General features: G+C 39.8%; 1 protein-coding gene across 1 annotated transcript in view; it reads left to right on the top strand.

Annotated features, from left to right (window-relative positions):
* Positions 1 to 7,249, top strand: part of LOC108896682 (cadherin-18-like) — a 121,111-nt gene extending 113,862 nt beyond the window's left edge. Inside the window, 2 exon segments of the mRNA XM_018695908.2 lie at positions 158 to 427; positions 3,123 to 7,249. Coding sequence (XP_018551424.2) covers positions 158 to 427; positions 3,123 to 3,745 — 893 coding nt within the window. The 3' untranslated portion in view covers positions 3,746 to 7,249.
* Positions 7,250 to 23,914: the final 16,665 nt, after the last annotated feature.

Raw genomic sequence — 23,914 nt, 5'->3', positions numbered from 1 at the left:
GAGGCATCATTCTGATTACCTTTACTGTACTTGCCTAAAGTACCATTTTGTTCTCTCATCCACCTTTCTCTCATCTATCTCATATCACTGAACCTCTGCTCTACCATTCTCTTCTCTTGCTTCTTTCATCCATCTCACTGACATCTTTCCTATGCAGACAACACTGTCAGTATAGTATCTCGTCGGCGGGAAGTCTTCAGCCAGGACAGAGACCAGGACTTCTTCAGCCTGGTGGTGGTGGTGGCTGATGGTGGGGAGCCTCCTCTAAGCAGCACCACTACGCTCTCCCTCAGGGTGTGTGTTTGTCAGAGGAACACCAGGGGGCGCAACAGCAACAACATCTGTCAGGCCCAGGCCTTCCTGTCCTCAACTGGTCTCAGCACTGGGGCCTTTGTGGCCATACTTCTGTGTATCATCATATTATTAGGTAAGTAAATGGGTGCAAATGTCAAGTACATGTTACGTGCACAGCTTCACATATTGTTGGATTATATGAGACTAGTATCCTACTGAAGTCAGACAGACAATAACAAACTAGTGCCCTCTGCAGGAGGTGGTGCATGTGGCGTTCCCAGGTTGTAAACCATATTGTCCTGTATGCTACTCACTAGGTGGTACTGAAGGGACTCAGACTCTATGGACATGGTAACACAATAAAGGTCAGTAGGTCAGCTACAGAGTGAAGCTGTCCTGTCACCCAGGAAACATTCAGCTAAACACTTCATTTGGGTATTTGACAAAATAACTTGGATTGGCTCAGTTGTCATTGTGTGTTGGAAGTCAGAGTAGTCAGGAAGTCCAGGTAGGAGTATATTAGAGGAGAAGATGGTACCTGCTGCCTCTGTAGTCCCCTGCACAGGAAATAAATGAAGTCTTTCTCCAGTCATCCACTGACTTCTGGTGATGATGACTTCACCCCTACTCAGTGGATGCTGTGTGTGGTTTAGTGCCCATCCAGTATCTTGTCCAGGATCCTTGCTGTTTCACTGATGTAGTGTACCTCACAGCTATCACATTTGATGAAGGCTAAGTAGGCTCTGTGCTCCATAGATGTTCTGACAGTCCACCTACTATATGTGAGGGAGTCTCACTGGGATGTGTCAGTGGTCTAAACCGACCGGTCTGGTTTTAAACTGGTGTGGAATTCTCACCATCTACTCTCTGTACCAGTTGGCCCAGCATGCCCTGCACATATACTGCACCCTCCTCTCCCTATCCTCCTCACTGATGTTATTCTGTGTCTAATCTTTCATGTAAATGGGGGTTAGAGTAAAACTGAAGTACACATATCAGTGAGTGGGTTCTTTAATCTTTCCCCAAATGTAAAAAGTACCTCCAGTACCTTATGACCTGACAGTAGTTTCACACTGTGGTTATTATACCAGCTTCATTTGGTGAATGAAGACCATGAGATGTAGAGGACAGCTCCCAAAGCTAGTTAAGTGACTATCAGAGCTTAGGTTATTTTGATACATTGTATACAATGTACTAATGTCACACTTCCCAATGTAGTGGAGAGTAACTAAATACTACTATACATAAGAAGTATACTAGGCAGGATTTTCCTGAAAAGTAATCCCTCTGAATCATCACGTATGACCCTGTAGAAGTGTGGGCCAGTGTATTTATCTGCAGAGACTCTGCCCTCTGCCTCGATATTATTTTCCTCTTATTTTGCGGTGTTTGTTTGGGCTGACAATAACAGCACAGGGAATGAGGTGATAGCAACCAGGTTACATCTCTGTAGATGGGTGTATATATTTGTACTTCAGAACTTAGCCACCGTGAAACAATCAGAAAATAACATTTTATTTTTCTGATTTGCTGCTCTGTTCTCTCTATCAGTGCTACTACAGTCAGCAAACACAAAAAGGCACAACTACAAAGGAAAAGTAACTAAATATATCCAAAGGAAGGCCCATGTACCTCTGTATCTGGCAAAGAAAATTCCTTAATTTTTCAAATCTAATGCCTTGCCCAGTCACCAGGCAGATTTACTGCTGCCTCAATAATACTCGTTTTTGCAAGATAATACGATGCTCAACATTTACCAAACACAGACAAGAAGCATGTCTGGCAAGCTGAACTACTGAGCTTAGGTTTGAGTCCCTAGACTGTATCCAAGGGATTGGAGGAGCTGGACTGGGAGCCATCATTCAGGAAGCAGGAGACATGGGCAGGAGTTGAGGTCAGGGAAGGCCACTCCTTCCCAGCTCAAGCCAATTGTGCTCTCGGGACCACACTTAACATGCAGAAAACTACCAGGAGGGTTGGCTACAACTGTAACACACCCTCTCAAGCTGTCTCTCTCTCACTAGTTGAGTATGGGAGGAGGGGCCAACTTTGAATGGTCAGTTTACAAACAGCAGCTGAGAAATCCTGTGTAGTGCACCTTTAAATTCTGAAGTGCTTTCAGTGTATTTCCAGTTTATGCTACTTTACATTTACTTTAAATTTTACCCCCCCTTCATTTATCTGACAGCTGCAGTCACTGTATACTTTACAATATAAGATTTACAGTAAGGAAACTATAATAAACTTAATATAACACATACTTAAAATTTAAACCAATGGTTGTAAACATTCTTGGCTTTTTACCTCTTATAAAAAAGCAGGGTATGGTTTGGATCTCCTGTAATTTTCCTGATGTCTGATGAGTACCTAACACTTCGACCAAATACAAATTTGTATGTGATGTGCACCATAGTACATGATGCATCTAAATTTGCACATTTCATTTTAAATACCATATTAATTTGATTGTCTTTCTCCCCCAGTTCTTTGTTCTATTTATCTTTTAGTGTTATAAATGTAACTGTTCCCTTTTTCTTTTTAAGTACCACATTAGTTTTTAGTTTCTAAACGTGAAAGCTTATTCATTTACTCCCACACAGACTGGTGTTGACAGAACACTGAGTAGGCTCTGAAATATAATAATATCTCCTGAAAAGGATGCCATGAATGGAGTACTTTTTATCAGGTATTATGTAGTGTGTGTAACCTGATTATTATTATTTATTATAAAATACTATAATTAGTATTATTAGTGTTTTGGATGTCCCTGGCTTTCTCTCTTACTCTGTGTAACTTTTTCTCTTCTACCTCTCCTTATCTCCTTCCAGCCATAGTGGTTCTGTTTGCACAGCTACGAAATAAAAAAGCAAGCAAAGAGCCACTGATTCTCTCGGAAGAGGACATCAGAGAAAATGTGGTAACCTATGACGATGAGGGAGGTGGGGAGGAGGACACTGAGGCCTTTGACATTGCTGCACTTCGAAATCCCAAAGCCTCTGAGCCTAACGGGAAGTTCCACACCTACCTTGGTCGTGGACAAAGCCTATGCAGAGAGCAGGATGAGTTTGAGGATGATGAGGAGGGGACTGTGGTGGTGAGGAGGAGGAAAGCTCGGCAGGTAGATTATGGGAACTACAGCCCAGAGTCGGAACCGGCCTGGTTTATCATTGACTGCGTTCCCCGAGAGATCAGCCAGTCAGCGCCTTCTCTTCTGCTGGACAGTCATGACATCATTCAGCAGATCATCCAGCAGAAGGTGGCCGAGGCAGACTGTGACACACGGGGCCCACCTTATGACTCACTTCAAACATATGCTTATGAAGGCCTCGGGTCCTTGGCTGGGTCAGTCAGCTCTTTGGGCCTGACTGCAGCAGTGCCCGAACTAAACTATGCCGACCTAGAAGACTGGGAACCAGAGAGGCAAACACTAGAACAAACTGCTGGAGAGTAGCTGGCTACAGGCCACGCTAACCCAGAAAGATTTCCATCCAAAAGTTCCCTTTTTTTTCCTTTGGCCAGATTTGCTGAAGTAAATTACTTATGCCATTTAAACCTGAGTGCAAGGATACAAAATTACTGCTGCAAAAAGTTGGCAGTTAGGAACTGTGATATCAGTGGATCAGCCATTAACATATAACAGGAGAGAAGAACACACACTGGCTGAAGGGAAAGTTAGTTGAGTACTTGACTGAAATGAGGGACAGAATGTAAAATGAAGAAGACGTGTTTTAAAATGAAAGGTCCATTTGCAGACAGTTTCCTGCCTCCACTCTGCTTGTTAGGTGAGTTAGTGGGAAAGGTACATCTGGTCCTGAGCCCAAAGGATTCTGATCTCCACTGTTGCTGAAACTCCAGTCATGTAAAAATCCTTGCACAGCTACCCCGCAGATGAATAACAAATTGGCTTAGAGCATGATGACCCCAGGTCCATGGTTCAGGTCACCAGTCATTTACTGGCTTAAATAATGGGAGCATGGAGTTTTATTGATTTGTTATTCATAAAGACAAACATGAGGCCAACTGTGGTCTGCTCTGATGGTCTGACTGGAAGACTCACAGATTTTCTAAAGGGCAAAGAAAGCTACAGGTCCTTCCTCTGAGGATTGTTGAATTCTCATTATTTATCAAAAGACAAAATAAAATTAAAAATTAAAAATGTAAGTCCCTAAATATGTCTGCATGTGCATAGTGGCAGCAGGACCGTGGAGCATCAGCCTCTCAGGTACAGGTTAGTGAAGGTTAGCTAATCCAAATTCCAGTTTCACGATCATGCTCTGAGTCTGATAATAGAACAAACTGCCAAGAATATAAGGTGAACGCTCATAGCCATTTTTTCCACTGCAGGAACTTAACAACCCATAACCTAAGCTATTATCAGTGGTTACTATACTCTCTCCACTGTCTTGAAAATGTTGGTTGGTTCTTCTGCAGTCGTGTTATTGGCTGCAGAGACTGTGTTTCTCACATGGTTTATCTTGTGTCAGTCCACAATTCTTCTCAGTGTTCATGTATCTGCTGGGTGATATTATCAGGCAACATAGCATAAAACACAGCTATGCTAAAAATTCTCTGCTATACATTTCAGTTGAAGCTGATGGACCCGTAGGTACCTGCATATCCACCATTAATATTTTGATTAACAACCAACCTTAAAGTTCAATGAAGACACAGGTGAAAGGTCTTTTACTTCACCTGAAGATCAAGTCTCTACTATGTTTGGCAATCTGTCAGCTCTGATGAAATCTGAAAACTGATCAGACCTTACCTTCTACACATTCTGTTCACAGGATCCAGCTAAATTCAAAACTCTGCCACACAAAGAAAAATACAACAGTTAGACTGATTGTAGGGCATTGATACCACATTCTTTTTGATGTTTTCCTGTTGTACAAAATTTGCCACTTTAGATACACAAAATTGAAAAAGAACAACAGGACCGACTGGCATCATCTTGTAACTGATTTTAGTTTCATTTGTATGTCAACATGAAGTACAAGATTATACTCCTACAGAAAATCAAGGGCACTGCTGGGGCTGACACTAAACTTTGTCCTGCATGTTGCAGTTTTCAGTTTGCTCTGTTACACACATTTCAGCCCTGTCACCAGACAAGAACACAGACATTGGACAATTCTACTAAACCCTAAATTATGTTCATTTATGATTATTTTTAACATGCAATGCAATGCCAAATTCTTACTGTCATCATTTTGTTTGGGAAAAGATCATGATATAACTGTCTAAGTTATGATTAGGTTTAGGCAACAAACCCTCTTGATTACAGTTAATAAACCTCTGGTCTCCTCTATGAAAGTCAGACACTGTCCACACCCTTAGTTTCTGCATCACTTCATTGTCGTCACGTCTAATATGAACAGAATTCCCGGTAAGACCATGCTTGCACATCGTCATCAGCAATTTATATTATTTTTTATCATCTTTTGTATTTTTTTTCTGCATTGTTTGGCTGAGTGTTGCATTTCCACTTTTCTAGACACTGAGAAATCCTTTGGTCCAACTTTTGTTTTTAACCTCTGATTCCCTGTGAACAGACCTCTCTCCCCAAATACTAATGACACTGTCATTACAACAGCTGTTACCTATTGTTCTCTTTTTCTTTAAACTATTGGTTGCAGGATACAGTAGCAATGTGTCGTAAAGTTGTTAATGTGTTAGTAGTCACTCTTAATAGTAAATCTGCTTGACTAAACACAGTCACTTTACATCAGTTCAGTATTGTTTGTATAGCTCTATATCACAAATCATTCATCTCCAGATCAGGCAGAGCCCATGGCAACACATTACATTTTATTTAATTATGTTCCTGCAGTGGAAAAGAGCTATTTGTCAACTGTACCAGTTTCAACCCACGTCTGTGAAACAGCCGCTGATAATTCATTCTTCAGAACAGTGACAAAGATGCAGTGGAATCTGCTTCTTTGCTCCACTCCACCTCCACCTCCACCCCTCACTCTCCTGGTAACATTTCTTATTTACTTAAATATCTGGAAATTTGTATTTCAGTATGCTTTTTCTTTTCACTGAACTGATATTGGTGAAAGGACTGTATCTTTTCAGAGTGGAAATCAATCAATACCAGAATAATAATAAGGAAAATTGAAGAAATTAAGCCTGTTTTCCCTGGTGTATATTTTTATTGATGAATAAAAAAAACAGTGATTTCAGAAAAGCTGTTTGATTATGTGCTTAAATAAGTTTTTGATCCATATCCGCAAAGCTTGAAAAGTGCCAAATTTTATACATATTTTTCTATTCTTAGCTCTGGTGTGGCAGATTTGGGATTCTTACATATTGTGATAAATATGGATTTTCTTGATGTGTCATCTGACCCTACACTGTCTGTAAAAAAAATCCACTTTCTTCGTATTGCTTCTTCTCCTTCTTTTTTCCAGTGCTCTAACTGATTAACAGAGAAATAAATACCTCACCCAAAGAGCATGAAAAGTTTTTAATTGGGGCCTGTGCAGTATACTGTGTGTAATCATTGGCTTCAGATGCCTCAAAGTGCAGCTTTTACAGCCATCAAGGGATTTGTAAATCTGCCCAGGAAAGAGTTTGCCTGTTGGTGAACCTACATACCTCATCCCTGGAGGCTCAATAGGGGACATAAATAAATCACCATTTAAGTCTTTTGTTAGCTTTCCCAATGATTAATACAGTCTGTGTTCCAGGCCCGTTATTTTGAATGAGCAGAGTTATTTAACATTCAGCTTTTTACATTATATTTTGTAAAGCATGAAAAATGACTGTGTCAGTTCTTCATTAATTCGGCTTCACGCAGCATGGTATTTTATTTCACATGTAGAGGAGAATGCTTAGGTTGCCTATTCTTAGGTGTTTGCTAATTACCAATTTCTTGGATAAAGAAAAAAAAATGGAGTGGAGGAAAGGTTTAAAAACACAAAATCATTTTCAAATAAGCTCTGGCATCACACTACAAATTATCAACACTGCCTCTGCTTGTGCTGCTTATTTATTCAAGATGTAATTAGGGAGGCCGGTGTACTTACTGTCTTTGAAAACAACTGTGACCCCAACACATGCTTGGTGTGACTGGTGTAATAGCGAGGCTGAAAATATGAATAATTCATGACAAATGTAATTGGGGCTCTGAGTGGAGACGGCATTTAAAGAGCTTCACAAGGTAAACTACATATCCCAGCTCTGTAACCAGTGCAATTTCTCTGTGCTTCCAGAGAGATCCCAGTACATCCCACTTCCCCTGTTTCACTGCTCCTTGATCCTCGCTTTACCCAGAAACCGTTCTGGGCTCAACATGAAAGGTGCTCCAGTTCCCTCACTTCTAATTAACAACAGAATCATAACTGTCCTCATTCATTAGAAAGATCTTTCTTCTCACGATCTATTATTTCCTCTTTTAAGCTGCATAACTGATAATACTACAGGTTAGAGAGATGGGGAGTCTGATGTCTTTCTTCTCATCTTTTCCTGCATCTCTCCTTGTACCCTTAGTGGGAGGAGCTGAAATGCAAGGAAAAGACAAAATAAAAGTGTGAATGCAATTAAGGGTATAGGGATGTATCTCTGGTTCAGCTGTGTGTGAGAAGATGAAACCCCTGGAAAAACTATACAATGGTGTGAGGAAAAAACTGTTAAAGATATATATTACAATCAAGCATAAATGCAAAAATTCAAGGTGAACTCTGCTGATTTTACCCATCAATGAGTCTGTTTACAGGTCTGTGGGAGTACTGTGTGTAAAGTTTTTGTGGCTCCAGAGAGAGCTGAGTGAAGAGTCGACGAGACAAATGCTGGAAGCAGAATGGAGTGGAATAAAAATGATAATATCTCTAGTTCTGCTGCATCTATTTTTATCCTGTTTCTGACCAGTGACGTTACAGTGTAATGCTAAATCAGTGCACTACTCCTCTAAAGCTAAGGTTACAGATAATACTAAGTTCATTTCTGTGGCACCTCTCACAGACACAAAACTACAAAGTGCTTTTCACAAATAAAATAAAATACATTGTTAAAAACAATATTGAAAATTGGAGGAAAAGGCAATAAATAAAATGAAGCAGCTCAATAAAAAACTTCATAAAGACATTGTAAGATTGAGTCATGAGACTTATGACAATTATTGCAGCAGTATTGTATTGCAGAGTATTGCATAAATGGAATAAAAACAGTCTGAAAAGCACCGTAACCTTGGGTTTTATAACACACTAATCCTGTTTCCTGTAAATGGCTTTTTCAGTATTACAGTATTTTTCGTGGTATTTTACGGCAGCATCGTTTGGAGTCAAGAAAACAGACATTTACAGTATTTTTTGAACTGTAAAAATTGGGAAAACAAAGAACACATGAGCACACATGTTTGACTGGACAGAGACTGTTTCACCCATCTTCATCCTGCAGATTAAAGGTGAGAGACTTTCTGTTTTGCTCGTTAACATCTACAGACAAAATATCACATCTCCAATTTTGGGAGCTTGATGAGATCTCTTGTGAAACGTAAAAGGAAGCTTTGTGTGTCTTTGTGTGCCTTTCTGTGATACTGCAAAATTCAATATCAATACAATACAGGGGCAGTATCACAGATACTGATATGATACTGATACGTTTACCTATAAAAGCAGCTTAGGTACCTCTGTGTAGGGGAGACCTATATGTCATGATTCATGACCACTAGAAGATTTTGTGATTTTTGCTTTCCACTATCTATTACTTACTTTAGGTAATCAGCCTGCTATGATAAACAATTAACATTAGGCTCAAGATCTGTTTATGACTGAAATATTATTTTCTCCACTAAATAAGCTACCTGGATATTTGCCTCTCTGAGAGGACTCTGCCGGTGGCCTCTGTCTCTGTACTGGTGGTCTGGGTTTGTCTGAGGGATTTCCCTCTTCCTCTCTTTGTTTCTTTTGCAGCTCGAGGGACTATTTTTGTAGTTTTTCATGTGTTTGTCTGAAGCAACAGATGAAGGTCTCAGTTGTAATAAAAAGGGCTTTGTAGGGTAGATTGAAGAAAGAGTAATGGATGGGCCTATGAAGGGAATCCAGTGGATGTGGGTTCCAGAAACCACAGTAGGGCAGATGGTGGTGGTGGATACTTTTGAGACACAGGCAGAGTTACTACGAGGGACACAGGAGAGACAACGTTAGCGAGGCAACAATGAGAAGCACACTGGTGGGACACGTGGAGAAAAATAGACAAGGGGAAAAACACAAGAAATACTAAGAAAACTTGGAGTCACAGGCAAACACTTAATGGGCAAACAGTTAGCCCGGCTCGGTCCAAAGGTAAAGTCTGCTCGCTGGCATGCTTACACAAAGGTTAAGTAAGAAAATATAGAAAAGATCCAGAGTCTGCATCATTTCAGCTGTCATTCATCAGCACACTTCAGTCAGTCATATGTCCCGTGAGCCTGGCAGACTTAAATCATTGAATTGTTACACCTTGTATATACTATAACCTTTACTGTTGTTCAGTACCGTCATGTTTAATTAGCACATTTCATTATTAGAGCAGAGACTTACTGCTCTTTTATTTGTCATCATTCAATAAATCAAGCTATGTTTGTACTTTTAACTGATTTGTAATACATGTAATGAATCTGTCTGCCCAAATGAATAACAGTTAACCCAAACAGTTTAAATGAATTCATTAACATTAATGCGCAAACCAAGTATTGCCTCATTCCCCACTGTTTCAGCACTGAGCTTTAGAAATCCCTCCTTTACATTTCATTGTGTTTGCTCTGAGGATACCCCTCTTATTTACTGTCTCGCTTTCTTGCCTTTACACTATTTTCTCTTCCTTTTTCTCTTCACTCTTCCTCCCAGCGACTGCAGTGTCAGCGTCTTCAGTACAGTAGTAAGGCTTTATTGTCTCCTCTAGTTCCTGTTGTCTAACTGCATTAGAAGTGACTCCTACAGAGAGGAGGGCAAATTGTGTTAAAGTTCACAGTGTTTCATCAATGACTCAAGGAAATCTAATACTGATGAGTTGAGTTTCACAGAGGATTGCTGCTGGTGTACAAAGTTACTCCTGCAGCAGAGAATGGGTGATTTGACCTGTAATGAGACTAGTGTAATGGTAAACCAGTGAACCATAGACAAACCACATACTGCTCTGTACTGTGCAGCTTGGTAGTTCTATTAACGCCTTCACCCAGGCATTAACACAGCCTGGGTGAAGGCGTCTGTTCTCTGTGCTGCGTGGTGGATGTGATTAAACACTAACACTGCCAGAATGAGTGGTCTGATCCCTCTTCAGGATCACCTGCATCACATTAAAACAGTAACTGGTCTTGTAAACTGAGAGTTGACGGGGACCGGGGCTGAAGGACAGGTTAGCAGGTGGGTGTGGGGAGTCAGGTGACTGAGTAAGAGTCCAGTCCAGTTCATTTAAATGGTGTGATCACTCTCCACCATGCCATTTGGTGTAAATGTGTGTTTAAGGCTGATTAATGAATATTGCCAAAGCTCTGTGTTTGACATGTTTAGGCTGACAGCTGATAGAGGAGCAGACACATGGCTTTGGATGGCAACTGTGTCAAGCTGTTGAATGTATAATATTCCAGAAAGCAGGATTTTCATCTGCTAATGTTACAAACACAATAACCACAGTGAGTGCATGACATTCTAAGTGTTTTTATGCTAATATTGTGCTTTTAAGTTTGCTGCCAGTCAACTTTGTGAATCATGTAGCATTCTCACTGCTGCTAGCTGCTGTTTCTCACAATATGTGTCATGTTAGCAGCCAAAGTTGTCTATCAAGGTGGTGTGTGGTTAAAAGGGATAAAATGCAAGGATGTGTGTTGCATACAAATTCATCTCCAAACAGTAACTTCACAGGTTCCAGCAGCTGCTTTATTTCTAAATAGTGGAAATGATGAGTCATTATGACATGATGGACATGAGTGTTTTCTCCTCCAATGCTGTTCCGCATCGTCAGTTGTATGAAAAACAAACAAACGATTCAAAATAATATCTTATTACTGAGTCAACCAGAAGAGTGTAAAATCTACATCAGTTACAACAGATGACTACGATGTTGTGACCGGAAACAAAAGCGGTTTGACCTCTTAGATGCACCCACCCAGCAAGAAACCTGTCGACTGTGGCCCCAGGTGAAGTGTACAGTGTTCTTAACCAGTGAACAACTCCCAAAACCAAGCTAAACAGAAAAGTCCAGTCTATTTTATCAAATGCTTTTTTGGCATCTAATGGTAAAACTATGGTTTTGTTATCTGTTTTTTTTTTTTTTTTTTTTTTTTTGCTGTTAAGATAAGATAAGATCATCCAAATTCACATTGTTGCAGCAACATAAGTGATTGAAAAAGTTAGAAAGACATAAATACAAGTGAGGGCAAAAATAAAAACAAGATAAGGTTATAAAAAATATACACAACAGTATAAACATGACAATGTAATGAAAAATATTAACAGAAGAGCAATATACAACTTTATACATAGACAGAAAGTGAACTAAATACATATATTGCACATTTTGAAATGGAATTTCACACAGTGAGTGACTGGTAGCTGTTTGGGTTAATTAAAGTGTTGTTTTGTTTCGATGTAGTGATAAAGCTAAAAAGCCTACAGATGTTTTGGTCATAGTGTAAGGGTGACTCTAGCAAGTCTAGCTTTAATTAACCCTGTGACATTCAGCCCACTGATAAAGGAATTTAGGTTGATTATACTTCCAAATGTCTAACAAAGGACCCTTGATTTACCTCATGAATAAATGCAAAGATAATTTAGTAATTAAAATTTTGTGAATTCTTTTGGACAAAGATGCTGGGAAAAATATGGACATAATTTTGTACATTATATGTTTAAAGCCTTGGATGATATGATTCACAATGGCACATCATCACAGCAGCCTGTCCTGTGCAGTGTCTCTCCTCAGGGTGCCCCTGCTGCCGCACCATGGATCCAGGGTGTACCATACCTCTCACACAGTGTCAGTTGGTATAGCAGTGTAGCCAATGAATGAATGGATGATAAAAATAAAAATAGTTGTAGTAATAATAATAACATCTCTAATGTGAGCATGTCTCTTTGAATAATTTATTTTCTTATTTTCCTGTATCATTGGGGATGTGGTCTGCTGATTCCAGGTCTGCTAAGGCTCTCCTGTTACCAGGTAGGTACGTCCCTTCACTGCTGGCAGCCCAGTCTGAAGCTGCAGCATTAGATTTTTGTTTTCTTCTGTGTTCATTGCTTCATCTGTGGCCAAATGAGTAAAATCTCTTCAAACACTAGATGTTACCATTTTTTTGTCCACAGTAAAATATGGCTCATGAATGGTACGTTGATAGCTGCAGAAAGAATGCATGAAGTGTGGTCTGAGATTATCATAACATCATAAACTATGTGTGCTTTTGAACAATATTTTCTCTTCTTTCACAAATACTGGATTTTGAACTGGGAGTGGGAGATTTAGCTTCAACCATAATATTGTGATATTCAGGGGAATTTGAGGTAAAAATAATCAAGATGATATGGAAAAAGAAAAAAATACTTAGTCATTTCATTCCATTGTTTGCTTTCTTATCACATGGAGTTCCTCTCTGTAGTGCTCTAGCTCCTCTTGGCTGAGTCATTGGTTTGCTTTTCAGCCACAGATCACCAGCTACAGCAGATAAACTCCGGTCCTCGCACCATCTCTGAGGTTCATACTCACATCTATGGTTTTGCTTCAGGTGGTGAGACTAATTGTTTGTGTTGCCACCTTTAGCTATTTTCTTGCACACCTTGCAGAAAATTGTGTCTTGCTGGACATCTGACCTCTTAAAGCCAAACTACTTCCACACAACAGATGTAGCTCCTCTTTTAGGGGGCGATTCTTCATCAAAGGTTGATGTGTTGCTCTGCTTCCTGCTTGTTGTGGTGATAGAGAACTAGATTGCATGATACCATATGCATATGTGCCAACATGTCATCGCACTGCTATATCATTGATATCATCATCACTGATATTGTTATTCTTCAGCAGTCATTGCATCCCTGTGTTTTTCAAACCCAGCAACAAACTAATATTTAAAAAAATATATCTGGTCCGTCCAGTGTATGCAGTGCAATGATGTGAAGAACTCACTGACTTATACATCTGTCAAATTACATAAATAAAAATACAACATTTGGCTCAACACAGAAGCTCCAACTCCTCACATCAAGACTCAGCAGTTTAACTACACCTGTGTATATATTCTGGACAGGAAGGACAGGTGAATTGAAAGATAATTCAAAGTAGAGAGACCTTCCCTCAACAGAGAGGGGTCTATGACACCACTTATCCCCTACCTACACTGCTGTCTTTTCATCCTTTGGCAGGAGATTCATTAAACATCAGATGTATTGGACTTTATGTGGCACTGCACAGTGCTGACTTCACATGATGCATGCAATTTAGAAATTTTGTCCAACTTTTACCAGCACAGCTTAATGCCACCATGTCACATGACACTGAAACCTCGCAGGAGTAAGGCACCTGCAGTTTTCTGCTCAGTTTTCTGCACCTCTCACCTCTGTGACGACAGCACTTCCCCGCCGTTGATGACCTGATTGGCTGAAGCCTTCACTAACATGCATGACGTTAAGTGGGTTTTTATAAGAACTTCAGTTTTCCCCTGTGGTTTTCCCTTCTAAAGTTGATCTAATATATATCATCTCCTTCTGACAGCTCATGTTTTACATATGTGCCCCAAACATTCATTTTGATTTAAGTGAATCAGCTCTATTCAGGAGTTTGTTATTGTAGAAGAAGACATGCCTTTATAGGTTAGATTTTTTATCCCTCATATTTCACCTCTTTTGGGGACTATGCTTTTTATTCTCAGTCTATGGTTTTCAAAAAAAAAACAATTTGATCTCTCTGAAAGTGTTGCTCTCCATGTGTAACATTTACATACACCTAAACACATTGCCCCAGATGTTTTCTTTCTGGCCTGAAATGTTCAGAAATGTTTATCTTTGGCTGAGTATATACAGGCCTATAGGTCTACAAAACAGTCTGACATGTTGAGGGGAACACTCAGCTGTGCAGGTTTTCCACAATGAATTGAATATATGTGATGATTCGCGAGAACAACTTGTAAAAGTCAAATGCCATGAGATCATCTGTTGCCGTGAGCTCAGTAGTGCCCAGAATGTGTCCGACCTGACAGCAGTCGTTTTATACTCCACCCCAGCTGTCAGCTGCAGTTCATGTTTAACATCAAGTCAGGTGAAGTCTATCTCAAACGCATCTATTCATACATGGCCTCAGGTGACTCCAACCACGTCACGCCAACAACAGTTGTTACAACAGCAGGAGCACTAACAAACCAAGAGACATCAGTGGCTTTGATAGCAACCCCACAGAGGTTAAACACCCAGGACTCCCCACCTGTCTGCCAGAACTTGAATGATAGGTGAAGTGTTTTCATGTATCCACAACCAAGTCCAGTTGAACTTGATTCAACCCTTCTTAGACACTCTCTTCATCCATCACTGGGAGGAAGAATTATGTGTGACAGGTTCTTACAATGTTTGTTGTGCTTTTGTATTTTGTTGGTTTGGTTGTGTGTCTCTCCCGGCTCAGTTTGCATAGGAGGAATTAAGAGAATTGTTCTTATGTACCACATGTTTTTACATACCATGAAAACTATGAAAAAACAGCATAAAAAGGATGACCTTTATGTTTAGCTGCTTTAAAATTTTGTGCTCTGAATATTAGTCTCATGTTTGTGCAGCAATGTGAGTGTGAGTGTGTCTTAACCCAGCTGACAAGGAGAGGTCAGTGAAAATAAACAGAAAAATCTTTTATTCTGAAGTTCTTGCCACTGTGCAAAAATCTTTCTGCAATTTAATATTCAGAGCTACGTGTCTGTACTCAAAGCTCTATTTATATGATACATGTTAAGCCTGGCATGAGTGGAAAAGCCACTTGACAACATACACGGCTTCCATCTGCTCCACCACCCGGAGTACCCATTTTGTTGCAGGTCAGACCACTTCAACCTGCCACGATCAAAAAGTGGCAGAATAAGGGCTACCTCTTTTCCTGTGTTCAACCAGAACAAAATGTCCTATAAATAATGAACTGAATAATGGCTGGTGATTATGCTCGGGCAGAGGATGAAGCACTTCTGGCTCTACAGCAGACAGGAAGGTAATTACCTACATCCACACAGGGAAACATGGGATAGGACAAGGCTAGTCAGGTTGGAGGCAGGTGTGGTCAGAGGCTGTTAGAGGTCTCTAATGAAACAATATCCTTGATAACAGTGCATGTGATTGGGCCAAAGACCTGTAGGCACACAGGTATAATCATAGTAAGAGAGCAGGGTTCATCTGAGAAGAAAGTTTACATAAAATACTACAGGGAATCAGACAGCAGTTAGCAACTGGCTGGTGGAGCACTTTTTAAAAATGGTAGAGTTACTGATTTTATCTTTTTTAAAGAGCATACAGGTGATGGCTGATTAGACTCTTTAGGATGGTGTGGACATATACACACTGCATCTGCTTGCTTCATCAGCTTCATTTCATTTTTCTTGCCCCTGAAATCCGGTGTGTGTGTGTGTGTGTGTGTGTGTGTGGATGATGTTTACAGAGCAGGAGAGAAGATAACGGTTGTAAAGGCACATGTCTCTCAGGGAACATGAGAGAGGCCTGAGCAGAGCAGCAGAACCAGCTGATGAACATTGTTATCTTTTTGGAAACATTTGTACGGCTCACTGGCGAATCTAAAAACCCTTATCATGAGAGCCTGGGGAAAAGTGGGAGGTTTGGAAATTTTAGAACAGGTGTTTTGTTATGACTAGTGGAAGGAAGAGAACTAGAAGTATGTTCAGCATGTTCCAGCGAAACATGGGGTCTTTATTTTTTTTAAAAGCTCTTTCTATTAAATAAACATTAAGGTTCATTACAACCTGGGTCAAATTTCCCTTCAGCAATAATAACATTGGTATCCAATTGTAGTCTTAACAAAATGCAGCATAATGTAAAATATGCTTTTACATAGTTAACACCTTAGGTGTGTAGATCAACATTCTTTTCTAATTTGCTCATGTCCCTGATTATTTTGAAGCAACAGGGCAACAATTCAGGAAATGTGTTTGTTTGGTAGATACCACTCTCATATCTGTTTGCTAAGCCCCAGTATCCACTTAGCTTTGCAAGGTAGCAGTGTAAAGATGACAAATTGTGATTTCAGGGGGTGTTATGTAGCGGACTGTTTCTCAGCTAACTGCAGTGACTACCTGGAGTCTAGACTGGTTTCCAGGCAACCTCACACTGGACTCCAGGAGGTGAGATGTGTTTCATTTTTCAGGGCTGTTTCTTATACAGCTACTTCATTTATCTCACACTCAGTTTTAACCTCTCCTTACCACAACTTATCTTTATTAAATATGAGGACTTTGCCTACACAATCTGATGCCTACACAATCTGATTCATTTTTAAGCTTGAATGGAAAATTATAATTAATTTCATGAGCCTTGTCACCAGATATTTATTTATTTCAGTGAATGAATAACTGAGTAACTCTTATCTGATTCTTCATTACAGTGCTTGACCCTGATGGCCCTGGACCTATTTGATTAAACAGTCACACTATGTTCTGGTCTGGAAAAGAGATAAAGGTGAAATTCTTCAAACAGGATGATGAGCCTGTCTCAGGCTGGAAAAGATTATGCTACTGGCCTGTTGAGCATTGAGTGAGTATCTCAATGGGATAGACTATAAGGAATGCCAGACTGCAGCACACAAAGATTATTATTATCAGATTATTTTCAGATTTATTTACTCATCAGCCTAATTTGATTCTATCTCACTTTAAACCCTGGCTGCACTGTTTTCTATTTTTTTTTTTTTTTTTTTTTTTTTTTTTTTTTTTTTTTGGAGTCTGTAAACAAGACCTAGTTCAGAGGTTTCTACAGTCCCATCCACACTAGTGAATTATAAATAGCTAGAGGGAAACATTGTATGAAACATTTATCACAGAATACGTTGTTTTGTAAATGTATGGTTATCCAGTTACTAGGTTACAAGGGGAAAGGATGGCAGAGAAGCACAGACAGGGATGTAGGGGGGGATGATTGTTTAAGTGGTGCTATTGGGAAAGCAGCTGTCAGTAAAAGCATGGGGCATGCTATGGCAAACAGAAAGAGGGAGATAGAGAGGGTATTATGAAGTACCATTGGAAAATACACTTAACCTGAGTGAGGGAAAATAAGTGGATATGAGAGTATGAATACTTAACTATTGGCTAGAGTGACTGAAGTTAAAGAAATACAATGACAATAAGGAGATGGAATTACACTTTGAGAGTTATGACTCAAGATTCAAGTTGTCTTCATTCAAGTACTTGGGAGAAATACAGGGAGAAATTTAATAATAATAATAATAATAATAATAAACATTAAAAGACAACTCTATGATTAAAAATAAGAATAGATAAATAAATGATAACATAGCTGGAAAGAACAGTCAGCCCAGCAGCCAGAACAGCACCAGGAAAAAAAAAAATCATGAACTATGGATAAAGGAGTGATTGAGATCATGTCTGAAGGTCTGATCAATATGAGTTTTTAACCCTCCTATTATCTTTGGAGTCATTTTGACTCCATGGATAAAAGATGTTAGTAAATAACTGCAGGTTTAAAGACCAATACAATCACAATCAATGCACCCAGTACAATACAAATTACTACTTGACAGAAGAAATGGTAGCCTAACCTGCATGTGGGTGGAGGCTGGAGTACCTGGAGAGAACCCATGCAGGCACAGGGAGAACATGCACAGAACATGAAGGAGGTGGCTGGAAGGTGCTGATGCAGTATGGTCTGTGGGCTCTGCAGCCAATTCAGTTTTTCAGCACAGTCTCAGTAAAGAGCCCCAGCAGGTAAAATACAGTTCAGTAATATTAAAGCAAGCTCACTACAGTTTATCTTCATTGCAGATCTCTTAATGGCAGCCATGTTGGAAATCAGATCAATGCAGTCAACCAAAATTTTTGACCTGCCAGAAGTACATCTGATCATCAAAGCTGATCATTCAGCCTGAGTCTAAAATTAGTCACCCAGTGTCTGCCCTCTGTTTGGTATAACTGGAGCTCCTTAAAGCTGCTTTGTTTTTGGCCACTTTGAAGCAGCAGAATAAGCTGTATGCACAACATTCTCATATTATAATCTTATAAAGTTGCTATAGCTTTATAGTGAATGATTTCCTTTTTACATACCCAACAGGAAAAAACAGTATCATTCATTTGTTGAGAGTTATTCACTCTCTTGTTAGCTCTGGTTTGGTTTCCACCACCTCCTAAGAAAAATATCTGACTATTTAGCTGCTAATTGCTCCATTACGTGCACCAGCGACTGCACTCCGTCTGCTGTTTGATGCTGGGCAGGTAGTGTAGAGCAGAGCTTTGCAGGCCACAACAAAAAATAAGACAAAAAAGAGGCTAAAAATCTCTCTGAGCTGAGGTGAGCTTCAGCATCTGCAGGTTTGGCACCACAACTGACATCTCTTATATTAAATACATCATTTGATTTATTGATTGAAATTTTGCAGTTTTTCGACAGGCTGGTTTCAATTCCACAAATAATAAAAGAAGAAAAAAACATATCCTCAACTCTGTCATACAAGCAGTGGACAACACAGATGAAACCTCCTGACTGAGTATGCTGACTAATAAAAGGTCGAGAAGAAAAATTACCAGGGTGGTAATGAAGAGGCAGACAGAAACCTTTGACAGCACCTCTCCACATTGATGTTTTAGAGCATATTTTAACAAAAAATATTGCAGTCACAAGATATGTAACTGTAACTGCGTACATGGAGGGCATTGCATTCAATGCTTACACCTCCAGTCAGAAGGTAATGTAATGTGTAGTTTTCTGATAAAACATCCAGCTGCCCTGAATCTGAGAAACATCCTGTCTAAGAGCATTGTTTGAGGAATGCTGCCATCAAGTGTTCAGAGAGAAGCTACACCAGTGAGGAGGGAAAGAAGGATTTGGGGGCACTCGTGCAGCTGAAGTTACCTTCATGTCCTCAAAATTATTCTGCACAAGCAGCAGGCTGTTTCTCATTTAGTCAGTAACTCATCTGATATGAGCTAATATGAGATTCAAACACAACTGAAAGTATCTACAGTGTTGATGAGGAGATGTCCCTGTAACCTTTACTGGACAATAAAGAATCTTGTTTTTAGAGAAAAAGGCATAGAAATACAGTAATACATTCTACATATGTGTGTGAGTGAGAGAGAGATGAACATCTCAGGCACAAATTGTGAATCAGATGGAATCTAATCTGGGTTTAAGCCTTCTTCTGATCTGATAGCCTTATATATGCTGATATTTCAGTTGAATTAAATGACAGCCCAATGTTCACTCAGCTGACCTCATTCTGAGGAGTCCTCACTCAGGTAGCTCTCTCCTCCATATTTTTCATATCTGTCTCCCTTTCAGTCCTCCACAGCAGAGATTCACATAAAACCCTCACCAGCCAAGTTGCTACCTCAGCAATAACAGCACCAAGTGCTGTTGGTCTCCATAGCTGTAGTAAACATTTGCTAATGTGAACTGTTGCTTGCTGATGACAATAGGCATTCACCTGACATCCTGACAGCTGTGGCAACATCCCTCCATGCTCTTGATTTCAAGTACTGGTCATAGTAAGGTTTAAGTTTCTTGCCATTTTTTGATGCTATCACACTTAGCGGCCACAAGAGTACAGCAAACACAAAGAAACAGGTTCACATGATCTCACATGATAGGAGTACAGCCCAATTCAAGAACGTAGAAAGTCACATGATTTGCCTCTAGTTTATAGTACCTTGTTATAGATTATATTAACTACAACTGTATAAATTCCAGTTTTATGTATATGACAGAATCGTCTATGTTATCACAACCTGTTCCTGTATATGATGTCCTGATAGATATCAGATGTTCATCCCCTTCATGGCTACAGTTCATCTTCTAATGGATACTTCCAGCAGGATAATGCTCCATGTCACAAAGCTAAAATCTCAAACTGGTTTCATCAACATGACAGTGAGTTCAGTGAACTTCAGTGACCTCTGCCAGTCTCCAGATCTGAATCCAGTAGAACACCTCTGGGATATGGTAAAACAGGAGATTGTCAGCATTAATGTGCAGGAAAGATCAGACTCTTCTCATCAACATGGACAAGAGTTTGCCTGAGGAATGTTTGGCCAAGCCCAATAATGGAAGTAGAAGCATGGCATAGTTGTGTTCTACGACGTACAACTTCTTGAGCAGCAGCTGTGGCTCATGTCCTGAACCTTTAATTATCAAGTATGGCTTATGAGACAGACTGGGCATCAAATGCAGCCTGCATCCCACATGTCATCCACCAACCAATGCTCTTACTCTTGTGGAGAGAAAAAAATGTTTCATCATACATTTGAACCCAAATGTTACAGTACCCCATCATGCCTGTATTTAGTTATTTTTCCTGAAATAAAGATCACCCAAGAATGTGTTTAATGTGATCAGCCTTAAATTATTCCATCTATGTCCATCATTTTAAAGTGAATATTGGCAGGAAACAAAGTCAGTAACCTACTGCTCATAGGTCTGTGAAGACTTTGTATTCACTGTGAGGTGAAAAAGTTTGAAAATAAATAAGGAAGAGGCCGAGGGGGACTCTTCAGTATGATTACACTTAGATCTGAAAGACAGGGTTAGTTCAGGTCACAGGACTTAAGTCACCCTTGCTTTGGCTTTTGGGCGTCAGCTGTTCAGAGCTGTGTTGGGGGTTAACAGCTCAAATATGCCATTTAAGTAAGCACCAGAGAATACTTTGGTTCATGTCTAGCTTTACTGTCGTGCATACCGTTGCTGAACTCCTCCTCATTCCTAATTAGTGTGAATGCTTCATGCTTCAAGCATTCACACTATTGTTCTTCTATTTCCGTAAACTTTTGGCCACTTCTTATTATTATTCTTCCATACGTTTTTCGGCCCCTAACTAGTCCTGCATACTTTGTGCTATTAAAACCATTCAGGTATCAAAATGTTCAGCTCATTCAGGACATTCAGACATGCATACAACTTTTTGATCTTATGCTTGTATGATTTTATATGATTTTTTTTTTATGCATTAAAAAATGAATGGGATCCTATGGGAGCTTTCCCAATCCCAAGGTTCCCTGGTTCGATCCCCACTTTAGACGCTGAACTTTCACTGCACTTTCTGCTGTAGAAACTATTCTGCTGTGAAATGTTTCACTTTTTAAGCTTTTCACTGTTTTGCTTATTCAACTTTGTTCAACTGTTTATGCTTTTATGCTATTTTGCTATTTACATCAATTTTGCTATGTTGCAATTTTACTATCACTACAATTGCTTTTACTACCAAGCCTTGCACTGTGGACTTCAGTGGCGAGATCGGTAACGTGGATGCCTACCAACCCAAGGTCTCGTGTTCAAGCCCAGACCCAGACAAATATCAAAAACCCCTCTTGATAAAAGCAATGATAGCAACAATAATGATAACAGTTGATGTTGTTATGAATACTTTTTGCAATTCTGCTATTTATACAATTTTGCACTTTTACTATCACTACAATTCATTTAAACACCTTGCAGTACCCTGTGTACTGCAAGGTGTACCCTGTGGTACTAAGTACCCTGTGTACTGCAAGGTACCACAGGGTACCTTAATATAATTCATATTAGCTAATATGAATAAACATTTTCCACAGGAAATGCATATTATCTAGTTTTGTTAGCTGGACTGTATTTAAGGGCAACATGTTTCTCTCCTCTGTACGTTTTAGTCTTTGAATATTTCCTTCCATCAAAATACAGTCACATGTTCATCAGAGTGTACTCAGTATTGTTGAGATACAACTCTGATGGACAGGCTTTGCTAGCATTCTGTTCACATATATATACACACACATACACAGTGAGTGGTTTCTGAATGCTTGGTCCCAAAATTACACACGCCACACACGTGCACGTGCGCACACACACATACACGCAGTGAGTTTCTTTCACTAAATTTTTCATTGAGTAGAGTGCAATAGATAAGGTTTTTATTGCATGTCTAACACATCAACTTAATGTTCAAGGTCAACAGAACAGCTGATAACCTGCAAACACTTCATCTCTGGAATATGAAGGCAGATTGCCGTTCACGAGCAGAGTAACTGGTTGAATAAACTGTCAATTTAACCTCCCAACAATACACTTATAAATAAATAATCTTATTTAAGGAACAGACAATAACAGTCAATACTGCAACTGAAATCTTGCTGATATATATTCTAACACTGAAAGTTGCACTACACACAGTAATACTTATGTTGAACCTAACCCCTAAAGAAATCAAATGCAAATTTATCACATTTATATCATTTTTTACATGTGATTTGTGGATGGCAGACATACGAGGTATGGCTATTAAATAATGAGACTAATGCTGTAATACAATTTTATTGAACAGAAACATTTTTCAGTGTCTTTCTCCTTCAACACACTCCTCTCCTGCATCAACACACTGCTGCATTCAGCTCTTCCACTGATCAAAGCAGTGCAGGAGGTCTTCTTCAGTTGTCTCAGAACCTCTGTCGTTCTTTTTTTAACTTCTGACACAGACTCAGAATGTGTTCCTTTGAGAACAGATTTGATCTCAGGAAAAAGGAAGAAGTCACACGGTGCTAGATCAGGTGAACAGGGAGGGGGATCAAGCACTGGGATTTGTTTTTGGGCCAGAAACTGTTTTTCCTTTTGATCGGGAGTCAGAAGTTTTGGGAACACTTTGGCACACGTTGTCATGTTCAAATTTTCATGCAAAAGTGTTTCTTTATCAATGGAGACCATTTCTGCTCTCACTCTTATACTGAGTCATTGATCATTTCCAGCGATTTGTTCAGTTTGTTGAATGTTTGCAGAAGTTGTTGATGTGCATTGACGCCCGGAACGTTCATCGTCTTGGACGTCCTCTCTGCCTTCACTAAATCTTTTGTGCCGTTCAGACACATGTGCACATGACATGCAGTGTTCCCCACACACCTCAGTTAATGTATGAAAAGATTCAGCTGCTGTTTTGTTCAATTTCACCAAAAAGTTCAAGTTAATGCGTCGCTCAGCTTTTAAGCTAATCATTTTCCGACGCCTTAGAAAAACCACGTGTACTTCGACCAGTAGCTAGCAGTGAATACCCAACCTTTAATATTTAACACTCGTTGTGACTGTGAACCACGTGGTTTCATCCTCATAAGTGCAGTCTCATTATTTAACAGCCATACCTTGTACAAAGTTTATATTTAGGCAGATTTAGATGTAGGTATCAAAAGCTCTTTGGTGAGGAGCAGAGAAAGATTGTGGCTTTGGTTAAATGTAAATAAACATGTTGTGAACTCACTGTAGCCTCTCTTAGTGCTTTTAACACCATACAGCCCACACTCCTGAGGGACAAGCTGGAACTCATGGGGGTGGACCAGCATCTCGCATCCTGGATACTGGATTACCTCACCAACCGACCGCAGTATGTGAGGACACGGGACTGCGTGTCTGACATGGTGGTTTGAAGCACGGGGGCCCCACAGGGAACGGTCCTGGCTCCATTCCTCTTTACCCTCTACACTGCAGACTTC

This window comes from Lates calcarifer, linkage group LG4 (genome assembly GCF_001640805.2).
Source record: "Lates calcarifer isolate ASB-BC8 linkage group LG4, TLL_Latcal_v3, whole genome shotgun sequence".
Lineage (NCBI taxonomy): Eukaryota > Metazoa > Chordata > Actinopteri > Centropomidae > Lates > Lates calcarifer.
This window is presented reverse-complemented; position numbering and strand designations above follow the sequence as displayed.